At 35.2% G+C, this 27,206-nt stretch overlaps 1 protein-coding gene across 3 annotated transcripts in view; it reads left to right on the forward strand.

The window, feature by feature from the left end:
- LOC107584332 (junctophilin-1-like) overlaps positions 1 to 17,801 on the forward strand; it is a 32,030-nt gene extending 14,229 nt beyond the window's left edge. Inside the window, exons 3-6 of one of the 3 annotated variants that reach the window (XM_016270925.1) lie at positions 5,742 to 5,860; positions 9,765 to 10,426; positions 12,134 to 12,231; positions 17,738 to 17,801. In XM_016270925.1, coding sequence (XP_016126411.1) covers positions 5,742 to 5,860; positions 9,765 to 10,426; positions 12,134 to 12,214 — 862 coding nt within the window. In that variant the 3' untranslated portion in view covers positions 12,215 to 12,231; positions 17,738 to 17,801. Of the gene's footprint in view, positions 1 to 5,741; positions 5,861 to 9,764; positions 10,427 to 12,133; positions 12,232 to 12,403; positions 13,179 to 14,715; positions 15,031 to 17,737 lie in introns of those variants that run through there. The other 2 variants (XM_016270919.1, XM_016270912.1) reach the window with 2 other exon arrangements.
- The last annotated feature ends 9,405 nt before the right edge of the window (positions 17,802 to 27,206 follow it).

The following is a 27,206-nucleotide window of genomic DNA, read 5'->3' on the forward strand; positions in this document are numbered from 1 at the left end:
CGTTTAAATGATTCGGTTCAATCGCAATGACTCACTTATTAACAGTGATTTGCTGCCACCTGCTGGCGGTTTTAATTTCATTTTCGGCTTTTTCTTTCTATTCTTTTTTTTTTTTTTTTCATTTTTTAAATAATTTCAAATATCAGTATTCAACGTTTTATGTTTAATATATCAAAACATTATTTATGCATTTGTAGTTGCAGGTTAAATGCATTCATGTCTTGCATTAAACAAAATACATGTGTGTAAATACATCTAAATGCCACTTCAGATGCAGCTTCTGTGTTGATTTAATTTGCTTGGTAACAGCCCAAATGTCTTATTATTCTAATTCCCTGATTAAATGTAAGAATTTGACTCAAAAGATAATTAACACTTTTAGAAAAAATGGCTTTATAAAGGTAAAAATGCCCATAAAATGCAAAAATCAGTTTAAACTTATTGGAAAAGATTAAGTTCTATCAGTATAAACTGACCACCACACAGAATATGAAGAATATTAAAAACATTAGGAGTCAGCTGTCTTCGGCAGTCCTTAAGATAGCAGCACAATAACACACAGCAAAATATCGTCTAATTATCGTTATCGATAAAATCCCAGAAAATATTGAGATATAATTTTTTGTCAATATCGCACACCCCTATGTTGAACGCAGTTTAGTAATGTTAACACATTTATTCAATTTCATTCTGTTCTGTGGTTTCTAAAAAATAATCAGAGCATTTTGAGCTGATTGAAACTGATCAGGGGTGCATTTCCCAAAAGCAACTATACAGTCACAATTCTGTCGTTATCATTAGAGTTCAGCGGAACTTGTGACCATAGTTGGCTAACAGTGCTTTTGGGAAACGCACCCAAAAGTCCACAGCACAGCAAGCATTTCTCAGTAATTGCAGAAAGACATGGTTTTTTTCCCACAAATCAGACATAAACTAGACTTTAACCAAGAGTCATTAACATTCTTTTAATTGAATTATAACTGAAGTGAAATATCACACACCAGTGAAATGCTGTCTGTTATTCATAGACATGTTAATGCAAACAGTCCATTAGAGGGCTGCAGGCCAGTGAAAAACAAAACGGCTTACACATCACAGATTTCCTATTTCACTGCTTTGTGTTGTTTCATTTTGAGAAATATGGAATTTGAACTAAAGAAAAAATTAGATTAATCATGCTTAAATATTTGTAATTATTTGCAGCCCTAGAATGTTTATATAGTTATCAGTGTAGTCCGACATATCACTGAAAACATTATATAACCTAGCAGCGTAAGAATACGTACAGAAATATACATTTGTTCAGGCTAACTGGACAGATCAGAATCAAGTTTCTGTGGGCTCAAGCGGGGAGAATGTGCTCCTCTTCACATCTTTATCTGAGCTCTTGTGTGTGATAGAGTGGGCGAATGTGAGGAGACACTGCCAAATTAAAATACTCAGAATTTCTGCAAGTGCTCCATCTGTCGCCTAGGAGATGTTCTTTGGCTCAGACTCTAAAGAATATCACATTAGGTCCATTAACGCCTAGGGAAGGTGCTGCTTATTACTTGGCTGACAAATAGTATGTAGATGCTCTCTTAATATTGTGTTAATATTATATATGCCATTGCCTTGTGTGTTTAGAGGAGCCATGCTTTTAGTTGATTTTAACCATTGTATTATGTTCGATTTCTGGGTACGATTTTGATGGAGCGGGTCAAATTGACCCTAATTGCCTTCAATGCCATTCCCTAAATATCATATTATTAAAAACAGGAAGGAATCAGGTATGAACAGAAAAATTTTAATATCAGTATTTCCCACACAGTGCAAAAAATTAATATCAAAAAGTATGATTTTTAGAAAGGTGTTTAACCACATTTTTAACCCTTTAACTGTTACCGTCCCATTGGTGGAGTTTACTTCTGTATTACTATATTCTATACTACTATATTACAGATAAATCCTAATCTAATCATGACAAACTATATCGTTGGAAAGGTCTAAGACTCTTAAATAGATATTTTATCACTGTTTTTGTTACAAATTATGTAGGAACAGTAATAGATTAATTTATGACAAGAGTGCACCTCAAAACATATACTACATCATAATAGGAGTTCCTTTTTTCCTATCACGTTTTAGTAATCATCATAAATTATATATCATTTGAAAGCTTAAAACCTCAAAATTCATCCTGTGAAACCCATTTTGAAATCGGACATTGCATTACCAAGGAAATTAATGGTACTTTAAAATATTTTAGCGGACTCCTCCCCCTTAGTGGGGGGGTTGTCATTTTACAAAATGTATTACGGTCTTTTAGAATCAAAACTTTTTATAATCTTGACAAAATACATATAGTTGGAAAGGTCTGAGTCTAAAGATTCCATATTTGGTGGTTATTTTGTGATAGAAGTAATATTGAGAGAAAAATGTATACATTTGTAACAGAAAAATTGCATTTAAAAAAAACAATGGAGTTTGAATGGCACCTGGTGGCTAGTTTTGGTATAACGCCTAAACAAAATTGCATAGGAACCTCAATTTTTTTATATCAACTTTCAATTTGGACACAACTTATTTAGACATGTTTGTGGCCCTAAATGAGAAATAGTTACAACATTTCTGGAAGAAAAAGATGTTAAATAGTATTTCATATACATTGAAAATAGAAATTATAGCTCACTTTTACCATCTGAGTCTGAGAAAGTCTTTTTTAGCACTGAAAATTCAGTATTTCCCACACAGTGCAAAAAATTAATATCAAAAAGTATGATTTTTAGAAAGGTGTTTAACCACATTTTTAACCCTTTAACTGTTACCGTCCCATTGGTGGAGTTTACTTCTGTATTACTATATTCTATACTACTATATTACAGATAAATCCTAATCTAATCATGACAAACTATATCGTTGGAAAGGTCTAAGACTCTTAAATAGATATTTTATCACTGTTTTTGTTACAAATTATGTAGGAACAGTAATAGATTAATTTATGACAAGAGTGCACCTCAAAACATATACTACATCATAATAGGAGTTCCTTTTTTCCTATCACGTTTTAGTAATCATCATAAATTATATATCATTTGAAAGCTTAAAACCTCAAAATTCATCCTGTGAAACCCATTTTGAAATCGGACATTGCATTACCAAGGAAATTAATGGTACTTTAAAATATTTTAGCGGACTCCTCCCCCTTAGTGGGGGGGTTGTCATTTTACAAAATGTATTACGGTCTTTTAGAATCAAAACTTTTTATAATCTTGACAAAATACATATAGTTGGAAAGGTCTGAGTCTAAAGATTCCATATTTGGTGGTTATTTTGTGATAGAAGTAATATTGAGAGAAAAATGTATACATTTGTAACAGAAAAATTGCATTTAAAAAAAACAATGGAGTTTGAATGGCACCTGGTGGCTAGTTTTGGTATAACGCCTAAACAAAATTGCATAGGAACCTCAATTTTTTTATATCAACTTTCAATTTGGACACAACTTATTTAGACATGTTTGTGGCCCTAAATGAGAAATAGTTACAACATTTCTGGAAGAAAAAGATGTTAAATAGTATTTCATATACATTGAAAATAGAAATTATAGCTCACTTTTACCATCTGAGTCTGAGAAAGTCTTTTTTAGCACTGAAAATAATGAGAAAAAGCTCATTTTCAGCAAAACACCAAAATAACAACATATACCCAAGAAATATATTTAATTTGGGTCTGTACAGATGCCTTGAAACAAAAACAAAAAGTGGGTAAGATTTACCTGCGAACATCAAAATTGTCAGAAAATTATTTGTGTGCACTTCAAAACACATCAGTGTATCCTCACTTTGCATGCATGTTCATGGCCCTAAATGAGAAAAAGTCACAAAATATCAAGAATAAAATCACGTGAACTGGTATTTCCGACAGCTCGAAAATCTAAATTGGTCAAATTGACCCGGAACATTATACAAGGTTTAAATAGCTTGGAATTCTAATCAGTAGTAAGCGATAGATAAAGTTTGATGTGTATTTAATTCAAAGTCATATATTTAAAGGGACAGTTTACCCAAAAATGTAATTTTTCACTCACCCTCATGTCATTTCAAACCCATATGATGTTATTTATTTATATATATATATATATATATTGGTGCAACACAAAAATCATTATATTATAATTATAATATATTTTAAATGTAATTTATTTCCGTAATGGCAAAACTGCCAGCATAAGTCTTTACTGTCACTTTTGATCACTCGAATGCATCCCTGCTAAATAAAATTAATCAATTTCTTATTTTCTTTTCAAAAAAATCTTACTGACCCTAAACCTTTGAACATAACTGTAAAAGCAAAGCTGTTAAAGCTAGCTCTTGAGACCCAGTTGTAAAATGTTTCATTGGCTACAGAAATCCAGAGGCCCAGTGATCTAGATGGATCTCCTCAGGAGCTGATCTGTGCTGGGCTGGTTTGGACTGAACCATAATAAATCATTAATCCTGTTATCACAGGGCTACTTTTGCTCTATGAACACCAGACACTCAGTATATTTGTGTTAGTGCTACCACACCATGACATGACTCTCTAGATCAAGCTTACAGTATATCTTCCTCCTATTTAAGGTTTCATTTATCAACATTATTGCAATTCTCAGCAGAGGACCGGTGCAATATATCACAATTATACTGTACTAAGTATATATATACAGTGCAGATCTTATTACTTGAGGCTTGTTTTTTAGAAGGAAAAGAGAAGGCTAGCTAGTTTAATTCATTCAACCAGAGCTTTATATTCAATTTAATTTATTCGCATTGCTCTCCTTAGAATGTAATGAATACAAAGCTCCTCCCCACAGTTAAAGACTATGATCCCTTAAAAGCAAGCTTAACATAACAGTTGTAATGTGGATGGACTTCGAAAGATACTTTGTCTGGAATGTTTCATGACAGCCGGCTTACACTTATGTCTTCATTCAGACTGCATGGTCTGGTGCAAAGAGGAAAATAAATAGTATTAGTTAAATGTTTAACAAATATTGAATGAGCAGAAAGCACTGATTTTCATATTTTACTCTGCATATGTGATGGGAATTTTAAGTAGGCCACTGCCTAAAAGAAGAACAGTCTAGTTTTACTGATAGGAGTGAGTAACCCTACAAAATTGTTCAGAATGTATTAAATGCTAAATGTAAAACAAACTAAAATTAGGTTTGGATGGCCTTCCAGTGCTCATGGCACTGCATATCTGTATAAATATATGAAGTTATACTGTATATATACCTTATACTTAACATACATCTGTACTCGCTCTTCACTCACTCATGTGAACTTCCTCTTAACAAGTGTTAATCCAATGGGTTATTTAAGGCCTTGTTGGGCTGATACAAAATACTGTTATATTTAAAATTTATGGATTAAATATGGAATATAGTATGTCACCCATGTCACTCAGCCCTAGATGTTTGCATATTGACAGAGGACAATCCTGTAGTCTTTCAACTGATTAATGCCAACATTTTGCTCTATTTTTAGTGCTTTTCGTGAATAGGAAAATGAAAACAGTACACAGCATAGTAACTTGTTCCTTAGCTTCTGTTAATGAATGCATCTTTGTGTGTTTGTTGTGAGTGGCACAGTGGACTTGCAGCCACTGCAGTGGCGGTGACTGATTGTGCCGGGAGCAGTGTTAAAGTGATGTACCCTCCTCCCATATCTTATCATCCAAGCTGTCTGACTCCAGCTCTGTCTCTTTGCTTTACCTAGAACTGCACACGCCAGGGCCAAAGCAGAGGCAGCTGACCAGTCGGCCCTGTCTGCCAGCCAGGACTCTGATATCGCCAGAGCAGCGGCCAGAGAACTGTCCCCCAACTTCTATCAACCAGGTATCCCACCATCCACGTGCACATCCACTTTCTCTCATGCACTCACACATACACACACACACACACACACGTTTTCTATGCCCTTTCGCCCCTCCCTAATTACTCCCTTTGTGTCCTTGTCTTTGTGTCTGGGTCAAGTGTCTCTTTTTTGTCTCCCTGTCAAGCAAAGGCAAAGAGAGCAGATGCAACTGCAAATGAGTTGTGAAGGGGAGGAATATCATGTGCATAAATTTCTTGCTTCTCTGAGCCAAGCTCCGACCGATTTTAATTCCTGCTAATTATTGGAAAAAAAACATCAGGCTCAAGAATTATAAATGTGTGTTGTAGACTGTATATTTTTTTATATAACATTTAATTTTTATTCTAAACAATTGATACGTTAGCATTACCAACATGAAACAAGTTGGTGAATGTCACATGGCATATATATGTATGATTTATAATATCACATTAACCTCAATTCAGTGAGGCCACAGTTTCTTCAACATCTTTCTGCTCATATAAAGCCTTGTTAAAGCCAAAAAGCCTTTGGCATTTGTCCATACATTACCAAATGGTTTCGGGATAATTCCTAAATGCTCCAAGTGGAATCCTTAAATCCCCACCCCCAACTCAATCGCAGGTCTGCATGGCTGGCCAGTGACGTCTTGCTTATGAAGCTAAATATATTTTACATATTGTGGATTACTATGTCATGCTCAGAATCCCTGTTGCTTCCTGAAGGATTTTAAATAATTAATATAAATAAATAATATATAAATAATTGTGTTACATTAGCTCAATTGTCAGTTAATTGCTCTCTAGCTGGATTTGACAGCACAACCACAGTGGGATTAAAGCTGCTGGGTGGATGCAAAGAATCACATTGCTGAATCCCTTCAACTCTGGTAGCTGTTTGTGAATTATAACCATTTTCCCTATATCTTTAAGTTATGAAATACATGCATTTTTCTAAATGAGATCAAATGTTTCTGCTAACAGGGCTACCAGCTTGAGTAGCATATCAGTTTGTTATTTTATTTGTAAATAATAAATCTGTTACCTCTAGAGTTGGGCATTATTTAGAATTTAAGTATTAGCTCTGCATATAGATTTATGTTAAAGGGGTCACAAGTTTTCCTTTCTCTTTGGAGTGTTACAAGCTGATTGTGCATAGATAAGATCCCTGAAGTTGCAAAGACTAAAGTCTCAAAACCAAAGAGATATTCTTTATCAAAGTTAAGACTCTGCCACGCCCCCCTAAAATGGCTCGTTCTAACACGCCCCCACATATCTACCTCACTATGTGGAAATATTAGCATAATGCCGCCCAAATGTGCACGCAAAGAAAGAAGGCGTGGTTTCAGTAACCTAAAGCATGTCAACATATTCTGTTACACCAAATACACAAAATAATGATCTTTAAAAAAGCATCATATGACCCCTTTAAGTTTATTTATTTCATCTGTTACGAGCCCGTTTAAATTAGCCAGAAAGGGGAACGCAACATAAAGAAGGACATGCAACGACATTTATTTAGATAGCAAAACTAAACATAACACAAAGGAAACACGTATCAAAACAAAGGAAAACAAAAAAGTTCCTAAAAGAACTAACGAAAGATGATAAACAATCCAAAACCATCGAATGGAACAACTCCAAAATATAAAGGCAACAAAAATTAATGTACTGAAATTAAGAAAGAAAAATAAGGGTAATAAAACTTGTTTGCTGGTGGATCTCCTTCCCTCTTGCCATGCTCCGCTTCAGCGTCCTTAATATAGTTAATCAGCACTCATGCCATGAGACGCAGGTGCACAGAGGCCCTAAACAATCAGACTCGGAGAGAAAGATTAGGAGAGACATGACGTCACATGAAGGAGAATACACACTCAAGGCATAGACCGTAACATCACATTTAATAAATTATTATTTTTTTAAACCAGGGTGGAAGAACACTTAATTTCCCAGAAAGCATTACCTGTGGGGTATGGCTAATTGTACGGAGAAGAATCAAAAGTATTGTGTTTCCCCCAAAAAATTTGTGTTTGCTTGCAGAGGTATTGAAATATAGTTTTTCCTCCACTCTCATATTATTTTATGAGTAAATGCAAAGTTTTTTTTTCTGGGGAACACAAAAGATTTGCACAAATTAAAAAACATTGGAATTGAATTTTTCCTCCCATATCATTTTTTTCCATCAGCCATGTCCCTTTAGTTATTCCATACATTTAATTTTAAATTCCAGCTCATTAAGTGAAATGTAGTCAGTTTTTCAGTTCTGAATTTCACACAACCTTGGTTGTCTGCACATGTTTTAGGGAAATATTGCCCAGGACTAGTCAAGTTTAATTCCATTTTATTCAAAATAACCTTACAGAATCTTGTTGCAGAAATTACGTCTTGGGGATTGGGATAAAAATGACAAATGTTTATATTAGTGAGACACTCATTTTTGTTTACAATCTATAATTCACAATAATTAGGCTGCTGCTACTTGTATATGTAAAAGCCACATTATAATATACAAGGTCAAAGATCCTCAATCCTACAGACTTTATAAAAATCACCAGGCTCATAAATTCTTATTTGTCCTCCTAGAAATATCAAAATACAGTTTCTGCAAGTGTCAACACAACTTACTCGAGGGAGCAATGTGGACTGAAAGTCTTTTTTTCTGAAATGTACTTACAGTTTTGTTTGAGAGTGCTTGGTGTCAAGACTCTCTGCAGATGAGATGTTCCGCACTTTAGCTTTTTAAAAAGGCTGATAAGCAGTGTGATTTATTTGTAATCTGGGCCTGGGCACAGTCCAGTGCAAGTTCTAGAAAGCCCATCTGTGTCAGCTGTGAGGACACTTTGGCCATATCCATGGTCTGGAGAATCTGCAGACTGACTGGAAGCTCAGACTTCAATCATAAAGCAAGTGGCAAAGTTCTTAATGTCCGTCCCTGCATAAACACTAAGAGACTGAGACTGTGAAAACGTGAAATTGCACCTGTTGTGCTGGCAGTTTATTCTGAGCTTGATATTCACAAGCAGCACTCTTGAGATGTTTTGTTTCTGGGCATTGAGTGTTTGAGCCGTATTTAGATGTATTAAGGTATTTTTGTCTGGCAGTAATCATTTGATCTTTTAACTTTTTTTTTCAAGAATCAGACTGTCTAAAATGTAATAAAAATGTAAAATTGTATATTTATATAAAATGTAAAAATCTTTAAAGGGGTCCTATTATGCTCTTTTACAAAGTCTTGATTTTGATTTGGGGGTGTACTAGAACAGGCTCTCATACTAGGTTGTTCGAAAAACACATTATTTTTCACATATTTTACATTATTACAACACCTCTCTCCCCAGTCTGGCATGAACGGCTCGAATAGTTCCTGTATCAAATGAAGCCTTCTGAAATACGAAATGTGTTGTGATTGGTTAGCTGGGCCAGTGTGTGCTGTGATTGGCAGCACTCGGCGCCTGGTCTGGAAATGTCATGCTCCTTACCATAGCCGCCTGCTGCGAGCTTCAGTGTAAAAATTGTGTCAAAATCAAATCAATTTGAACGCGATTTAAACCCGGATGACTGTAAACACTCTAAGTTTATCTGCCTTGGGAAGCTAGAGTGTCTCTGACATTGTGATAACACTCGTTGCCTTCTCTAGTGCAGCTCAACCAGGTCTCGTCCCATTCGTCGGTATTTGTGATATCACAAAACGAGTCGTTCGTTGTAGTTTTTGAAAAGTGATTTCTGTTAAATAAAATATCTCCTTTTGAAGTGGACTTTGAGCTTTGTAACTTTGCAGATCTTTTTTATGCTCAAACAGCAACATTACAGACTAACTAAAGTTGAAAAAGTGAAAAAGCATAATAGGACCCCTTTAATTAATTTTAAAAAATGTAAACTAATTCTGACTTTTTTATACCCTTTTAAGGTCCTGACTATATCAAGCAAAGGTTTTCCAGTGAGCCCATCGAGATTAAAGAAGTACCAGAAGAAAAGAAAGAGAAATCGCCTTCAAGAAGTCCGCACTTTTATCGCAAAGGCACAACCCCAACCCAGTCCCCTTCCCAAAGCCCCGGGCCCACACCACCTCCCTCCCCCCCTCTCATCAAGAAAAAGCCCTTCTTTAACAGAAGTGCCCCAAAAGCCATCAAAGAAAACAAGCCCCCTGCTGCCGAAAGCCTGGCAGTGGGTGTCACCAAGGCTATTTCCAGGATATCAGACAAACAGGAAGTAAAACAGGAAGTAGTACACATAGCCAAACCTTCCAAGCTGCCGGCGCCGGTCGCCAATGCCTCCAGCCCTGGGAATGGTGAGCTGCACTCCCAGTATCACGGATACTATGTTAAGGCGGAGGTGATGATGCCACCTGATGATCCAGAGGATGAAGAACACCATACAACGTCATCTGCTCACACCAGGATGCCCCCATCTGCAAAGCAGTACAGCACACCGACCCTAAAACCAGTAATGGCCAAAGAGAGCAAACCCGAACCCAAACTGAAGAAACAGGAATCATTGAAGCCAAAGAGCCTAGCAGAAACTAAGAAAGCCAGCATGGAAATTACTACTGACATTGTTGAGGAGGAGTCAGTAAGTAGCTGCAACATCAACATGCATGACATTCATTAGTAAAATTACTATTTTTGGCTGTGTTTAGCACTATCAATGTAATATGTAATATGACTAGGTTCTTTTCACAATATATTAAAAATGCTTTTTTTCACAGATGCATAATCATCTATATTCTCTTAATATTAAGCTGTGATATTATTTAAAATAAAACTAAAATAAAAAATAAAATTAATCATTTTAAGTGCTACACATTAATTTAGGCATCACAACATTATAATGTTAAGTATGAGATTTCTAAAGTATATATGTATTTAACAGTGTTTAAAATTATTAGTGTTTTTAAATATTAACATAAGGTGCACTAAGCGATATTTGCCAAATGATGTTGATATTTGAAAGCACCAAAACAAACATGCCCATACCCCAACAGGACCTCGCCCCTATTTTTATATCTCCGCCCCACACACAACCCTGGCATAACGCCGATCGCGGAAACAAGCAAAGATGACACACAAGCATATTCAAACAAAAGCCAACACAGATAAGTTGTGTGAAACAATGCAAAATCAACATTACTCACAAAGAAACAACGCAACCTCGGCATCCGATTCTAGGCCTTCCCGCTCCTTGAGTTCTCTCCACCGCTGGAAAGCTGCTCCGATATTTATGTGGGTCCTACCTATTGCCTGGTCGAAACCCTTGTTTTTAATGTTTTGTTTCTCCAATATTATCCTCTTTTTTATCTTCCAATTCTCTCTATCTATAGTCGATCTGCTAATATCTGTCTGTGCTCTCAAATTGAGCGCTCTCTTCTCTCTGTCAGTACAAGACATGCCCCTTACTTCTGATTGGCTACAAGTGTGTTTTGGGACTCGGTCTGACACTGTGGTCAAAAGCGTTTTTCAAAAATTGCTTAGTGCACCTTTAAAGTAAATAATTTAAATGATCCTGCACAATTAAATATCCAATAATGACTGATACTAATAAATTTGAACATTTCTAATAATGGAAAATAAACAGTATGGTATTAATATACTGTATCATGCATGCTTATTTAAATGGTGGTTTTTAGTTTTAAAATGTTTATTTTTATTTTATATTTAAACATAGGGCTGCACAATTAATCGAATTTCTAATCGCGATTACAATTATGGATGCCACAATTACATAATCGTTCAAAGCGGCAATTAATCGTTCAAAGTCCACTTGTTATTCTGTGTGCTTAAGATGCTTTTTATTATCTTAAGGAGTTTTCCATTGTTTTAATTTTAGTTTTAGTATAACACTATAATACCATTCATATTTTTAAAGAAGAAACCAATCCGATGTATAGTTGACATTTGAGGCTTAATACTATAGAAAAGCACTACAAGTTTTTCAGTTAGAGTGTTTTCAGCTTGTTTATTTTCATATAAAAATACGGCATGCAGTTGCATCAAACAATGGTATAAACATCATTCAATGTAAATTGTGATAATCGTAATTAATAATCGTAATTACAATTTCAAGGCAATAATTGACAATTATGATTTTTGTCATAATCGTGCAGCCCTATTTAAACATATAAATTAAATATTGGCCATTACATGAAAATAATCATCAGCTTTTCGGTATTACAATTCAAATTTTAATATTGGTGCATGCCTAATATTTTCATTTGCTATATGAGAGCAGGTGCCATTCAATTGCTAACCTCCAGCTTTGTCTCTTTCGCTGGTTCTTCAGGGTCCCAACTCAATATTGGTCATACTAGTGATGCTGTTAAATATTGGACTGGCAATTATTTTTGTCCATTTCCTCACTTGACGGCACATTAAACTCAGGTAAGACTCTCGCACTCAGATGGAGGATTTTTCAGGTTGCCATAGGCCCTGATCTTTGCCCCATGTCAGTCACCAACTAATGTAGTCTACCTTAGTCTTGCCATGTAATTGCAGCTGTGCCTGAATGTTATTCAACATAATTACTTACCCTCTAACTGTTTCGACCCTTCAGTGAGCTCATGAAAACTAGCGGCATAGGCCCCTAATTCTCCGCACTTGCGTCAATGGCCTTTAAAACAAAATGGCGCCAGTCAGACTCAGACACAGGCAAAGGACTGGACGACTGGAATTAGAGCAAATCATGGGAGAAAGACTAAACCCGGACCATTCGGCCTGAGCCAACCCAGTTCCTCTGGCGATGATTTGTGACTCGCTTGGGCTCTGAAAGCTGAAGCAAGCAGTCGTTGGGAAAGAAAAAGAATCTGCTGATCCAAGCCGTACCCAGTCAAGTGCATGTCCACCCCGCTGCTAAGGGGAGGGGTGGAATGGGGGGACTTAACTGGATATGTTCGGAGATGCACTTTTAGGTGACGGAAACGAACAGCTGCCTTACTATTTTACCAACTGACGTTTTAAAGGGGAGATGTGTAGTGGGTTGCCAGTGTGTTTGGGCAGCAGGAGTGTGTACCACCAGTGTCCGCTTTCTGCTTGGTTCGAAACACCATGCACATTTTGAATGGGTCACTTGCCAGTCTTATTCCATTACCCATCTCTACAGCCTTGTCTAACATCTCTTGCTCCTGTTTTAGGAGATTCATCTGTGACATGCCTGTGCATGGTACTGGTTTAACAACTTTGTCTTGACTTTTTTTGTTTGTCTTGCTTTCTGTTGTGTTCTTTATTTCTGCACCTGTAGCTAAGGATGATGAAAATATCCAATGTAAAACCTGAAAATAAAACAACACGTTACAGTTTGAACTGTAAGATTTAACATGTCCTATGGAGAAAAAAATAGTGCGTGGTTTGATTTATATATATATATATATATATATATATATATATATATATATATATATATATATATATTTATATAAATCTGCATTTTTACTTTTTACTCTTCATTGTTCTTCATTTATTGCTACTGAAATGCAGTTGTCATGGTCCCCTATACAAAAAATACCATTGTATTACCATATATACACTACTGTTCAAAGGTTTGGGTCAGAAATGTATATATAGTATATATAAAATGAAGACCGTTTTCAACTTTCTGTTCATCAAAAAAATGTATTACTGTCTTCACAAGTATAATAACCAGCACAACTGTTATCAGCATTGATAATAATCAGAAATGTTTCTTGACCAAATCAGCATATTAGAATGATTTCGGAAGGATCATGTGACAATGAAGACTGGAGTAATGATGCTGAAAATTCTGCTTTGCATCACAGGAATAATTTATATTATAATATCTTATATATATATATATATATATATATATATATATATATATATATATATATATATATACATATATTTATGTATTTATTTAAAGCTGCAGTCCGTAACTTTTGGCGCTCTAGCGGTTAATAAACAGAACTGTGTGCGTCTTGCGGAAGAACATTGTAGCCGGAGCTCTCTGTTTATGTCTATGGTGAATCACGCAGGTACTGGGCTACCCCGCAGTGGTACCTACCCGAACCAGTCTAAATAGTCAGAATATAAACACTTATCATAGGTGTACCGTAGTGATTCAGGACAAGCCAAAAACACGGTTTGGAAAATGGGTTCATGGTATACTCGCTTATTATATACATTTTGTAAATTTTGAACACAAAAAAGTTACGGACTGCAGCTTTAAGGTATTATTGTAAAATTGTGTGTGTTTTTTCTTTTGAAAGATAAGAAGTATGTTTGACATTGTACTAGGGTAAAACGCATGGCTTTTATTTTTTGAGAAATTACTAATTGTGACATTTTGCACCTTTAATATTCACGGCCTAAGACTGTGCCCTCTAACCCCACCAAACCCCTCACACTACCCTTAATTTGACGTGCAGAGCGGTACCTGCCTCAATATTATGCCTGCTAAATTGTGTTGAATACATTCAGGTCGACCCACTGGTTATAAATGGGAATGTAGAGATGGTTGCCTTTAAAGAATTTGTAACAGTGTTATAGTTTACCTCAGAAAATGTGATTTTTGAAATGCTGTCTTAATTAGGAATTTTTGTGGAAATCTGCTGTTATTCTCCATTATTTTGGTCTGGTGGTGCATGAGGATGTGATTGCAATTATTGTGCACATGGTGCATTCGCACCAGTATTTAAATGACAAATGTATACATATAAATAGATCTATTTTATATACAAAGTCAGAATATATTTAGTCAACAGTTGGACACTAAATGGCCTTGACTAAAATTACAGCACTGCATCTTTTGCTGATTGATTCAGACATCCTGCGTGCATGGTGTATTTGCCGGCTATGGATGTGTTGTGTGAAGCATGAATTTCAGCAGTAACAGGGTGACTGTTTTTACAGAGGTTTTGTCAGACTGCGAGAGTATGTGAGAGGGAAGGAGGAGGGAAGAGAAGAGCATCAGAATGGATGATGGCTTGTCATTTGACAAGAGAGAGTAATCTTCAAATATAGAACAGACTTATTTTTAAAGAAATAATATCTTTTAAAGAAATATTTCTTTTTTTCTTTTTGTGGCAGGGTAAACATCTTTGATCATCTGTTTTTTTCTGTTTTGTTTTCTATTTCTGTTTATATATGCATCCTGACCTGATACATATTAGATGTAATTAAAATTTCCCCTTAACATTTAACAGTAAAGATTTTTTTTGTAATTTTGTTTCCATTACCAAGAAAATTTACAAAAAAGTTAATCTCTATACCGTTATAATTTCTGTATTTTTCTAAAAAACAAACAAACAAAAAAAACAGCTAGCATTTAAGATGTTTTATTGTAAAACAGCATTCAATTTAACTCTTTTGTGCTGTTATGATTTAAGATCTAGCATAGCTCTTTAAATTGACCATACAAAAATTCACAACTGAAGAATCATAAATTGTGAATTCAAGATAAAAAGTTGCATTAAATCTAAGTTAAAGCAAAAAACGGGTAATTAAAGACCTGCAACAGCACGAAAGGGTTAAACACAACATTTAAAATGGCTTGAATCTGTCATTGTAATATCTTAACATTTTTAAATTGGTTTGAATGTATTGTTTTCATCTTAAAGGTTGAACAAATGGAAAAATGTTGCTGAAAGTTTTGATATGAACTGTCCCACACACCTTAATGATACTGAAACGTATATATAGACATATATATTATTTTTTGGAAATTATTGATATAAATTATAATTAAAAAGGTGACTTTTCAAAGTCTTGAAGCATGTCCTGACATTGTTTTTTCCCCATTTCATTGACCAACACCCAGTCCAAATCATGTCTAAAACCCTATTATTAGACAAAGACGAGTTTTGAAATGATTACACACATTAATGCAGAAAATTATTAGACAGAGAAGAGATCAGACAGGGGGCTTCCATTACTTCCATGCCGTCTCTCTAGGCTTACAGGTATGTTTTATTTTAGAGCAGTCCTTCCCCCTTGAGTGTGAAAATTGTTCCTTGTCTGGAGGATTGCTGCAGTGATCCTAAGACCAAAATAGTGCGAAGCAGCTGCTGTTGGCTGGGAGTGGGTCATGTTTGAGCACCATGAGAGTTGCGCCAGCCTATGTCATCTCTCTCCTCCTCTGAGCTCAATGGAGAGAGTGGAAGGTCACCCACCAGCTGCTTTGTTGTTCTCTTTTAGTATGTGAACATGGACCCCATACAGTTAATATAGAAAGAGCCTGAAATAGAGGCTCAACCAACAGACATAACACACAAAGTTCTGTTTCTCAACAGCCGCAGCCATTAAGCGTCTAATCTCACGTGACATTTTACCTCAGTAAGCCTCTGCTGACGCACAAACAGGAAGAAGATCACTCTGTGGTACTTTATGTCACGTAGTTACATGACATAGCTCAGTCAGCACTCATGGAATTTCCTCCAACTTCGGCACGTTGGGTCATTCTTTGCATAATTTCTGAAAAATATCTTTCGCCCCGATTGGTTGAGACCAACTTAGATCCTGTATAGTTTGAGAAATATTTTCGTGGGAATTGCCAAGGTCAAACAGTATCGGTTGCACAGAATTTGTGGCATGTGAATGGGAGACAGTGAGAAACCTCAACCATCTCAAACTACATACACCGGCTCATATTTCACAGGTCATCACTTCTTCTAAAGAAAAGGTTTGTGGTAAAGAGCCATTGTGAACAGAGTGGATCTGAATTTATTTTATTTTTAATATAAAAAAAAAGATTAACAATCAAGTACAGTGGTCTTCTAACCAGAAGCAAATTCTTTTGTTCATATGCCTCAACACTTTTTTTTTGCAAAAATTTTACATTATTAAGTAAGTAATATGTAAAGTAATTAATTTAGTCTTATCAAGTACTTTGTTTTGCTGCTCGAGGACACAGAGATGATGATCATGACATGTCCATTAATGTATTCAAAAGTAAAAAAAAATTAACTCAACTTCCCTTTTTGGGGATTTTTTTTATAGGGAGGCTCCCTAATTAACCCTGTACTCTTACCTTTTCTTGCCCCCTCCCTGCCATTAGATCTAGATTGATAGGCCCCCAGGGTCAAAGCTGCAAGGTCAGCCCATCCTGAGACACCTGCTCTCTCTTGTCAGGCCTGCAACACTCCCACTGTGAATATGCCACCTCACACCCAACCTTCTTGACAAGAGCTGTAGTGAGCCCAGTCTTTCCAGCACACATACTGTACATATCACTCCGACAAATACAGCATGTGTCTGCTATGTAGCGCTCATCAGAGATTCACTTGTTTTATGTCATACGAGAAATACACAGAGGGGTGTAAGTCATGAATACAAAGGAAATCAATCAATCTATCTATATATCTATCTATCTATCTAAACTGTTTTGAAATAAATACATTTTTTAAGAAATTAAATTAAACAAAAGTGGCAGTAGACTTTTATAACATTACAAAGAATTTCCATTTCAAATAAATGCTGTTTTTTAAACTTTCCATGTCTTGAAGAATCCTGAAAAAACATTCTGGATCCAAATCAGCATTCAGAAAATTCTGACAATGAATTTTGAAAAAAGAAATGAATTACATTTTAAGTGTACATAAAACACTTATATTTCATCTGTTTTTGAATTGTAATAGAGTTTCTCAATATTACTGTTTTTACTGTATTTTTGCAAAAATAATGTATATAAACATTTGTAAAGTACTGTATTGGCATGTTTGTTTTTATATACTTGCGAATTATTACTATTTGCATTCATTAAGCATAACACACAACATTTAAGTTATACTTTATGTTGTTACTCGTGTTTCTGTGATCAAGTGTCAGGTAATGTCTCACAAAACACACATTTACAAGAAATGAGTGAGAGCTACTCCCGGCTAATTGCAGACACTGTTGATAAGGCTGTTATTTTAATCTCCTTTTACTATTTCAGTCTGTCCAAACTTCAAACAGGAGGCAGTTCTGAATGAATGACAATACTCAGCAGCTGATAATGCGTCATGCATCCAGGAAGAAGAATCAAGTTCCTAATTGACAGGCTGCTGGGTGGGCCTTTATCATTTGGCAGAATCGAAATGTTCTTAAAAATACTACCTGGTATCAAAATACTATACAAACAAACAGTGTGAATATCAGTCATTTGAGATGGATTTGCTAGAATGATGATCACTTGATCTGGTCAGAAAGCTGATTCAGAAAAAAATAAATAAAGCTTGTCCTATAGCCCTTCCAGATGTGGAAAGAATTTGTTTTTCTTATTGCTATCATTTTTCACATTTATAGTGATATTGAATTGTATTGCCAGTTTGTTTTCAAGGTCATCAACAATGTTTATGATCAGGTAAAGCTGATACTCTCCCTGTAAAGTAAAATAGCAAAATCTGTTTTACTATAAGATTATAGCTTTTAATCTTATCTTTAATATGTATTATTATTTATAGTATACTGTATATTTTAATACATGTAATTTCTGAAGGATTAAATTAAAATTCAAATTAAAAGTGGATAAAGCACTATGTTGATTACTCACCTCAGGGCCAAAAAACTTTTTCACATAAAATGGAAAAGTCTCATGAAGTGTTTCTGAAACAAGGACACAACCTCATTGGTATTCCAGCTGCATCACCACATTAAAATATAATGCAGTAAACATATTACAACACGTAGTACCTCCTTTCATGATGTAACACAATTTGATGTCTTCACAAGGAATATCTGGCTGCACATGATCCAACCACAGCTGACCTTTGTAGTAAACAGTAGCATGATATCCAATACGAGTGATTGTGAACACTGAAAAACAAGGCAAATGTCAAATTAGGTAGTTAGGCTATATTAATTTAATTAAAATGGTTAAATTAAACAGAGACTGTTCCATAAATAAGACTATATTCTATAACCAACATAAACTCTTTCTCAAACTTACTTGGGATTACTCTATAAGTTACGGAGTACAAATTCACTCCTAGTTTGCAGGGGAAACAGTCCATTGACAGGTAATACAGTGGGCCTGATTAAAGAGAGAGTGTTAGCTGTTCATAATGAAATAAATGTGTTTTTATGTTTTTATGTTATCATGTATCATATTTTGTGGGTTACTAGTATGTAGGTTTCCAATAATAGTTTCTGCATGTACACTATACTGTTCAAAAGTTTGAGGTCAGTAAGATTTTTTTTTAAATAAGTTAATACTTTCATTCAGAAAGGACACATTAAATTGATCAAAAGTGAGAGTAAAGGTATTTATAATATTACAAAAGATGTTTATTTCTAATAAGTGCTGTTCTTTTGAACTTTCTATTCATTAAACGATCCCCAAAAAATATATCAGTTTTCACAAAAAGTTTAAGCATCAAATCAGCTTATTAAAATGATTTCTGAAGGATCATGTTACTGACCCCAGACGTATGTATATATGTGTGTATGACTTGTATATAAGAAGTATTTGATATTCCACTTACCATCAAAAGTGTACCAAATATCAATACTTTCTGAGGAGCATAATAATGTTCTCTCTGCAGTCACAGACAACATGCAAAATAATGCAAAAAAACAGAGAAAAGCTGAAGGGCACAAAAGCACCATATCTGTTATCCTTCTTGAACAACACCAATGGCAAACACTCTCTCTCTCTCAGAATCGTTATGTACAAGTTTTAAACTAATCGTTCTCTAAAACAGTTCTTGCTTTTGACAATGCACTGCATTGTTGTAAAACACTATTGATTTGAAACCCGCTGCATGGAAGTGCCAGTGGTTTTGTGAACAGGGAACTTAAAAAGAAAAAAAGAAAAAAAAAAGGAAGTTGTCATGAGATGAAATCACAAAACTAGCAGGAATGAAGAGGGTACAGTGAATTATTTTATTTACAGTTTCATACATGTTTCAAACATACTGAATGACATAACATTTCTGTAAATATTTTAGACAATAAAGTAGTTCACTGAAATGACTAAATGAAATTTCCTGCTTTATTTGTCATTAGGTTATTTTACAGACCAAATACAAAGAAATCAACAATTAGTACAATCTGGCAGTGTATACCTGCCACTGCCCTGGTAGATCAATATCTCTACCATTAAAATGCAATAAACTCATATGCACCAATGCTTTTTCAGATGGTTTTGCTTCAATGAGACCAAATCTTATACAAGAACTCAGTATAAATATTAATTATCCACTTGATCTTATCAGAAAACACAGAATGGAAAGCAGGGCTGTACAGTGCGACATATATGAATACATTTACCACTGTAGCACACGCAGTTTTGCATGTTCATAACACAGCCGCTTAATAGTGAGAAGTGAGTTCGTTGTGCTTGTTTGTGTTTGTGTGTGTGAGCTTGATTATACTTGGTAGTTAGGGGTGTGCGATATGACGACTTTTGATGGTGGACGATTAAAATGTCTCCACGATCTGCTTTTGAAGAAATATCGTTGTATCGTGCTACAGCGCACATTCTATCAGCTGCAGTTCTGGCACCTCTGTCCGTCTCAATATACTGTACAACGCCACATGCATTCACATCAGTGTTAACTCAGCGCCAGCGGTACAGTTACTCTCACGGGACACTGCACTTATGCGCAATCACAAAACTACATTATTTCCATCTGCTTTAAAGCCATACATTTAATTCACGTACTCATGAAGCGCGCTCACACTGAGAGCCTGTCAAAAAGCGCCTGATTATTGGACTAAGTTGTCTTTTGCGTCTGATTGATTTCGCGTCTAATACTGTCAAAAACTCACAAGGTTTACATATAAACACAGTTGGTTATGTCTAAAATGAAAGTAAACAGTTGAGAGAGAACCGCGTGCAGCTCTTAAAGGGAGAGTAGCTACTAAACATGCTGCCACTGTCATTAAAGGGATAGTTCACCCCCCCCCAAATTACATTTCTGTCATTATTTACTCACTCACATTTAGTCCCAAACCTGTATTAATTTATTTCTTGTGCTGAACACAAAATAAGTTAATTTGAAGAATGTGGGTAACCAAACAGTAGCTGGTCCACATTGACTTTGACAGTAGGAAAAAAATAACATGGAAGTCACTGGGGACCAGCAACTGCTTGGTTACCCACATTCTTCAAAACAACTTGTATATTCAACAGAGGAAATAAGCTAATTCAGGTTTAAGACAACTTGAGTAAATGATGGTATTAAAAATGAAACTCCATGACAGAATTGAAAGACAGATGACAGAATTTTCATTTTTGGTGAACTATTCTTTTAATGTTAATAAAACAACAAAACACAAAGAAAAATCACTCACTGCTACTGACTAACTTATTAACAGTCAGTTGCTATAAAAAAAGTATAATTGATGTGAGTGTATATCAGGGGTGTCAAACTCAATTCCTGGAGGACTGGAGCCCTGCAGAGTTTATATTCAACCCTAATTAAACACACCCGATCCAACTAATCAAGTCCTTCAGGCTTATTTGAAAACTACATGGTATGTGTGTTGGAGCAGGGTTGGAACAAAACTATGCAGGGCTCTGGCCCTCCAGGAATTGAGTTTGACACCCCTGGTGTATATAGTGTTTTATTTTAATATTTGTTCATTCAATTTCTTGAATGTTACTGCTAAATACAGTACCTGAAAAATAAAGCACTGTTTGTTTTATTTGTATAGTATGTGTATTTGTAATGTATATCTTTGTTCTTATTTTCTAATAACAAAGATAAAATAATGACAAAGATTTTTATCTTTGCTTACTTTGGCCTAAATGTCTGCCATTCTTTTTTATTTTGTAATAATGTGTAAGAGGTGGTTATGTTTCTGCACACTTCCATTTTTAGCAAATTAAGAAAACTTTGTCTAAAAACAATTTTTGTGATGGTTTGTATTTTTTGTGCTCTGTATGGAACATCAATGCCTGTTTAAGTGATGAACTCCATTACTTGTGTTTGTTTCAGACATGATAACAAACATTTTATACTTGTGCTACAACTTTTTGGCCTGTGCTACAAAACTTTCAACCTCTGTAGCACCAGTGCTATGTGAAAAAAAATTTACGTACAGCCCTGCAAAGAAAGAAAGAAAGCATACTATGTGTAGCTTGTCCCATAGCCTCCCATCTGTCAAAAATATGCATGGTCATAAAAGTAGTTAGGAGAAATGAATTGTTTATATAAATGTATTTTGTTTGTGTGAAAGAGGTGCAGACCTTTTTTGGCTTGATCTTCTTTGTGAAAAATATTTTGCCCATAGAGTCATGCAAATTTACTAAATTAGCAATTAGCATTTTTTGTAAATAAATCAATCATATAAATTGCACGTGCACCATGCTAATTGTACCGGTAAGTCTTTTGTTGTGTTTCATTGCATTTTATGGGTTTTGGCTGCAAATTAGGATGAAACTACACGTTTGACATTGTCTGTTTGAAGAAATGTAAAGAGATTTTTTTTAAATATATATTATGGATGCAGACTCTGTCGCAAGCCATAGTCAAAGTGGTTATCCCAACAGAAAGGTACATGTTTTTCTTTTTTCCCAAATTCTTATGAAATGTAGAGAAATAACTTATCCCATCTCTGTAGTTTGAAAGATTGGCCATATCCATGCTACCAGAGGCTGGTTTGAGTGAGCAATAGTTGAGGCCTTGCATGAAAATAAGGAGAAGCTACTAACAATACAAGGCACACACATGCATTGCATTTCCCTATAAAGGTTTTGCTTCATACCGCTCAGATAGGTGAAGTTCATATAAATAGAGAGAGGTCTGTGATTTTTTTGTAATTTTTTTTATTGTTTTTGTTGACATGCGCTACTACCTTTCAAAAGTTTGGGGTCAGTAAGATTTTTTTTAAAGATATTAGTACATTTATCCAGCAAGTATTCATTAAATTGATCAAAAATGACAGTAAAGGCAAGTTGCAAAGATTTCTATTTTAAATTAAAAAAAAATTCCAAAGAATTCTGAAGACAGTATATCAGAGTTTTCACAAAAATAAGCATGACAACAGTTTTCAGCATCTCTAATAAATGTTTTTTGAGCACCAAATCAGCATATTAGAATGATTTCTGAAAGATCATGTGACACTAAAGACTGCAATAATGGCTGCTAAAAATGTCAATTTTGCCACCACAGGTATATATCACATTTCAAAATATGGAAAAGAGATTTTAAATTGTAGTGTCATTTCACTATGACACTACACTTTTTAATCAAATTCAGCCTTGGAGCATAAGAGGCTTCTTTTAGAAACATCTTACCAGCCCCCAACTTCAGGCGGTAGTGTACATTGTTCTAATTCTGTCTGGTGTTTGTAGGTCCCAAGGTTATTTTCGTAAACGAAAACTAAAACTAAAACAATTGATGAAAAAACTATTTTGTAAACTGAAATAAAATAAAAACGTCAAAATAATTGAACAACTAAAACGAAACTAAACTATAAACAGTTATTGAATAACTAACTGAAATAAAATAATTGTCAAAAAATAAATAATCGTTTTCGTAATCATTACCTTCTCACCCCTTGGAGGAAAAATATAGGAGCTGTGTGGAGGTTTAGGGAAATAGCCTGTAATGGCGCATCACGCACATGGGGTTATCTGACGGAGAGACGCAAAGCAGTTTAAAGCCTGCAGGGGTCCTGTTTGGTAAACGTGCACCAGCAGTACTTAACAGAACACCCGACCCATTATCTGACAGCAGCACTCATTTAATTCTGTACCAGACCCGAACCGCACTCGCATTAAATCTATTACATCAGGTAAGCAAGATTATTTATTTTATCGTGTAACACAAGCAATCAAACCAAAATGAGGCATTCTAAGTTGGTGCTTTGAAGAAAAACAGACATGCAGCGCAACATGATAATTAACAGAAAAATTATTGCAAAATGTCTCTTTTGGATTGAACCGTGAATCATGTTTTTCCCTGTAAGTACCTGTAAGTATGTGAACAAAGAAGTGCCACTAGATAGAAGTTTGGCCACAAAATACATTTTACAGTAAATTCAGAGAATATTTGCATTTAAATGTAATTTATTTACGCTCTCACAATTAAATCCATATCATGACTCTCCACGACGAGACAATCACCTGATATTATTAAATTTACATTTAGTCATCTAGCAGACGCATTTATGCAAAGCGGCTTACAAATGAGAACAATGGAAGCAATCAAAATCAACAAAAGACAATTGTCTCAGTTAGCCTAATGCAATACACGTAGCAAGTTTTTTTATTATATAATAAATAAAAAGAAAACCGATCGAATAGAAAAAAGAATAGAGCAAGCTAGTGTTAGAGGCCTTTTTTGCTTTTTGTTAATAAAATAAAACAAATAGATAGAATACAAAAAGAATAGAGAAGCTAGTGTTATTTATTTTTTTATTTTTTTAAAGAAAACAAGCAGTTAGTAAATTAATAGAGTGCAAGTCTATTAAAGAATAGCATTAGAATAGAGTGCTAGAATTAGAGGGTCAAGTAAAAATGGAAGAGATGTGTTTTTAGCCGATTCTTGAAGATGGGTAAGGACTTTTGAGTTGGGAAGGCTATTCCACCAGGAGGGAACATTTAATGTAAAAGTCCGTCAAAGTGATTTTGTGTCTCTTTGGGATGCCACAATAATGCGCCGTTCACTTGCGGAACACAAGCTTCTAGATGGCACACGAGTCTGAAGTAATGAGTTTAGGTAAAGGTGTGCAGAGCCAGTGGTGGTTTTGTAGGCAAACATCAATGCCTTGAATTTTATGCGAGCAGCTATTGGTAGCCAGTGCAAATTGATAAACAGGTGTGACGTGCGTTCTTTTCGGCTCATTAAAAATTAATCTTGCTGCCGCGTTCTGGATTAATTGTAAAGGTTTGATAGAACTGGCTTGAAAACCTGCCAAGAGAGCATTGCAATAGTCCAGCCTGGACAGGACAAGTTGTTCCTTGTTCAAAGCATGTTCCGAAAGAAAGGGCCTGATCTTCTTGATGTTGAATAAAGCAAATCTGCAGGACCGGGCAGTTTTAGCAATGTGGTCTGAGAAAGTCAGCTGATCATCAATCATAACTCCAAGGTTTCTGGCTGTTTTTGAAGGCGTTATGGTTGATGTGCTTAACTGGATGGTGAAATTGTGATGAAACGATGGGTTTGCTGGAACCACAAGCAATTCTGTCTTGGCAAGGTTGAGTTGAAGGTGATGGTCATTCATCCAGCAAGAAATGTCTGTTAGACGAGCCGAATCTTGAATGTCCACTATTGAAACCAAACTGGTTGCTGTCCAGGAAGTTGTTCTGTGTGAGAAAGGCAGAGAGACTTGGTTGAACACAACTCGTTCAAGTGTTTTTGCAATGAAAGGAAGAAGGGAAACCAGTCTGTAGTTCTCTAAAAGAGATGGGTTAAATGTGGGTTTCTTAACCCTTTGACGCGCACGATCACACCGTCCACGTATACGGTTTCAGGAATGACAAACACGAGTGTAAAAAATTACGTGACTGAATCCACCAAATTGATCCGCTATTGACGGTGATAAGATAACTGTAGCAATGGACGTACGAACTATCTGACAAGCCGATGTCAAAACAGAGCTGTGCTTTAAGTGATGCAGAGTAAATGCAGAGTAACAAAACTACAGCAGCAACAATTCTGTGTTGCCTTTAGTGGTTTCTACAGGTAAAATAACTTAAAGCTCTCCTTTGATGTGTCCTTTTTAGGCAATGTTTGAAACATTTTTTTTTTTTTTATTAAAAAAAGGGCAAAATATTAATTGCATTATTTATTATACCATTAATAATTAACTTAATTTGTAGGTAACTAGTTAAGTATTTAAATAATTTAGCATACTAGGCTGTTGGTGTCTGGGCTTATTTATTTATTTCTAAATGACATGAGACTTTGTGACTTCAGCACTTTGTTTAAAAAAAAAAAAAGTGTTTTAACTACTTTTTGTATGTTGCATAAATATATATCTAGGAAACTATGATATATTAACAAAATAATATTTTAGAAGGGCCTTGTCTATTAATTTTGCCTGGGGCCCCCACTTCATCTTGGTTCGCCTATGGGGGTTATACAAGCCTGTCTAAATGATGAGGGAAAAACACCAGTGTGAAGGGATGTGTTAATGATGTGAGTGAGTGCAGGTACAACGGCAGGAGAAATGGCTTGAAGGAGATGAGATGGAATAGGATCAAGCGGACAAGTAGTAGGATGGTTAGAAAGGATGAGTTTGGAGACTTCTGTCTCAGAGAGTGAAGAGAAGGATGTGAATGAGTGTATGTTTGCTGGTAAGATGTGCTTGACAGATTGTGGTGTGGAAAATTGGAAAATATTGTGGAATATATTATTAAAGAAATATTCTGATGATATATCATTATCTGTTCTTATCAAAAAATACAGTAAAAATGTTAATATTGTGAAATATTACAATTTAAAATAACTTAGTTTTATAAAATAATATATTTTAAAATGTAATTTATTCCTGTGACAGCAAAGCTGAATTTTAAGCAGCCATTACTCCAGTCCTCAGTGTCACATGATCCTTCAGAAATCAATATTATTATAATATGCTGATTTGGTGCTCAAGAAACAATTCTTATTATCACCTTTGAAAAAAGGTGAGCTACATGAAATAGAAACATTATACATGTTGTAATGTAAATACATTATACATGTTTTAATGCAACCTTGCCAAATAAACATTAATTTTTTTCCAAAAAAAACAAAAACTTGTATACAGTATCTTGCCTTTTCTGTCGTATTAATTAAGAATAGGATTGTATTGTCCTATAGCCCTCCCAACTGTTGAAACAATGTATTCTTGCGATCAGCACTTTTAATTTGCATAGTGATGTTGAAATGTAAAGTCAGCATTCTTTCAGCATCATCGACAATGTTAACATCCACATAAAGCTGATATTCTCCCTGCAAGCGAAAATAAATAAATAAATAATTTTCATGGCTTCCAAAGGATCTCATTTTAATTTGTCATGTGCTTGTATCCAAAGCAACACTGCATTAATATATATATATATATATACACACACACTACATATGACAAATTCACATACTGATATTTTCCATAGAACTTAAAACACGATCAAATCAGTTTTTAGAGTCCACTCATCTTGTCATCAAAATATAACACATTTTTATTTTCGAATGTGGAAAGTGTTAGTAATGAAACTGTTAGAAAACACTCTCTGTCTGTATTGGTTCCAGATGTTTTCCCCCTCCTTTTCCTTCTCTCCCTCTCTGCTCGCCCTCCCTGTACAGCGCACTGTTGTCTCCTTCTGATTTCCCCCTCCTCCATCAGTTCTCTCTCTCTTGTATTATGTTTTAATATCTCTTACTCATATTCGAGGGACGCATGCGCACATGTATGCATTAGCTTTTCTGGGTTCAAATGTTCAAACGAGGACACGAAAGCTAGGACTCCAAGGTAATGGGGTTCGTGCTGAA

This window comes from Sinocyclocheilus grahami, unplaced genomic scaffold, assembly GCF_001515645.1.
Source record: "Sinocyclocheilus grahami isolate Dianchi unplaced genomic scaffold, SAMN03320097.WGS_v1.1 scaffold5.1, whole genome shotgun sequence".
NCBI classification, from domain to species: domain Eukaryota; kingdom Metazoa; phylum Chordata; class Actinopteri; order Cypriniformes; family Cyprinidae; genus Sinocyclocheilus; species Sinocyclocheilus grahami.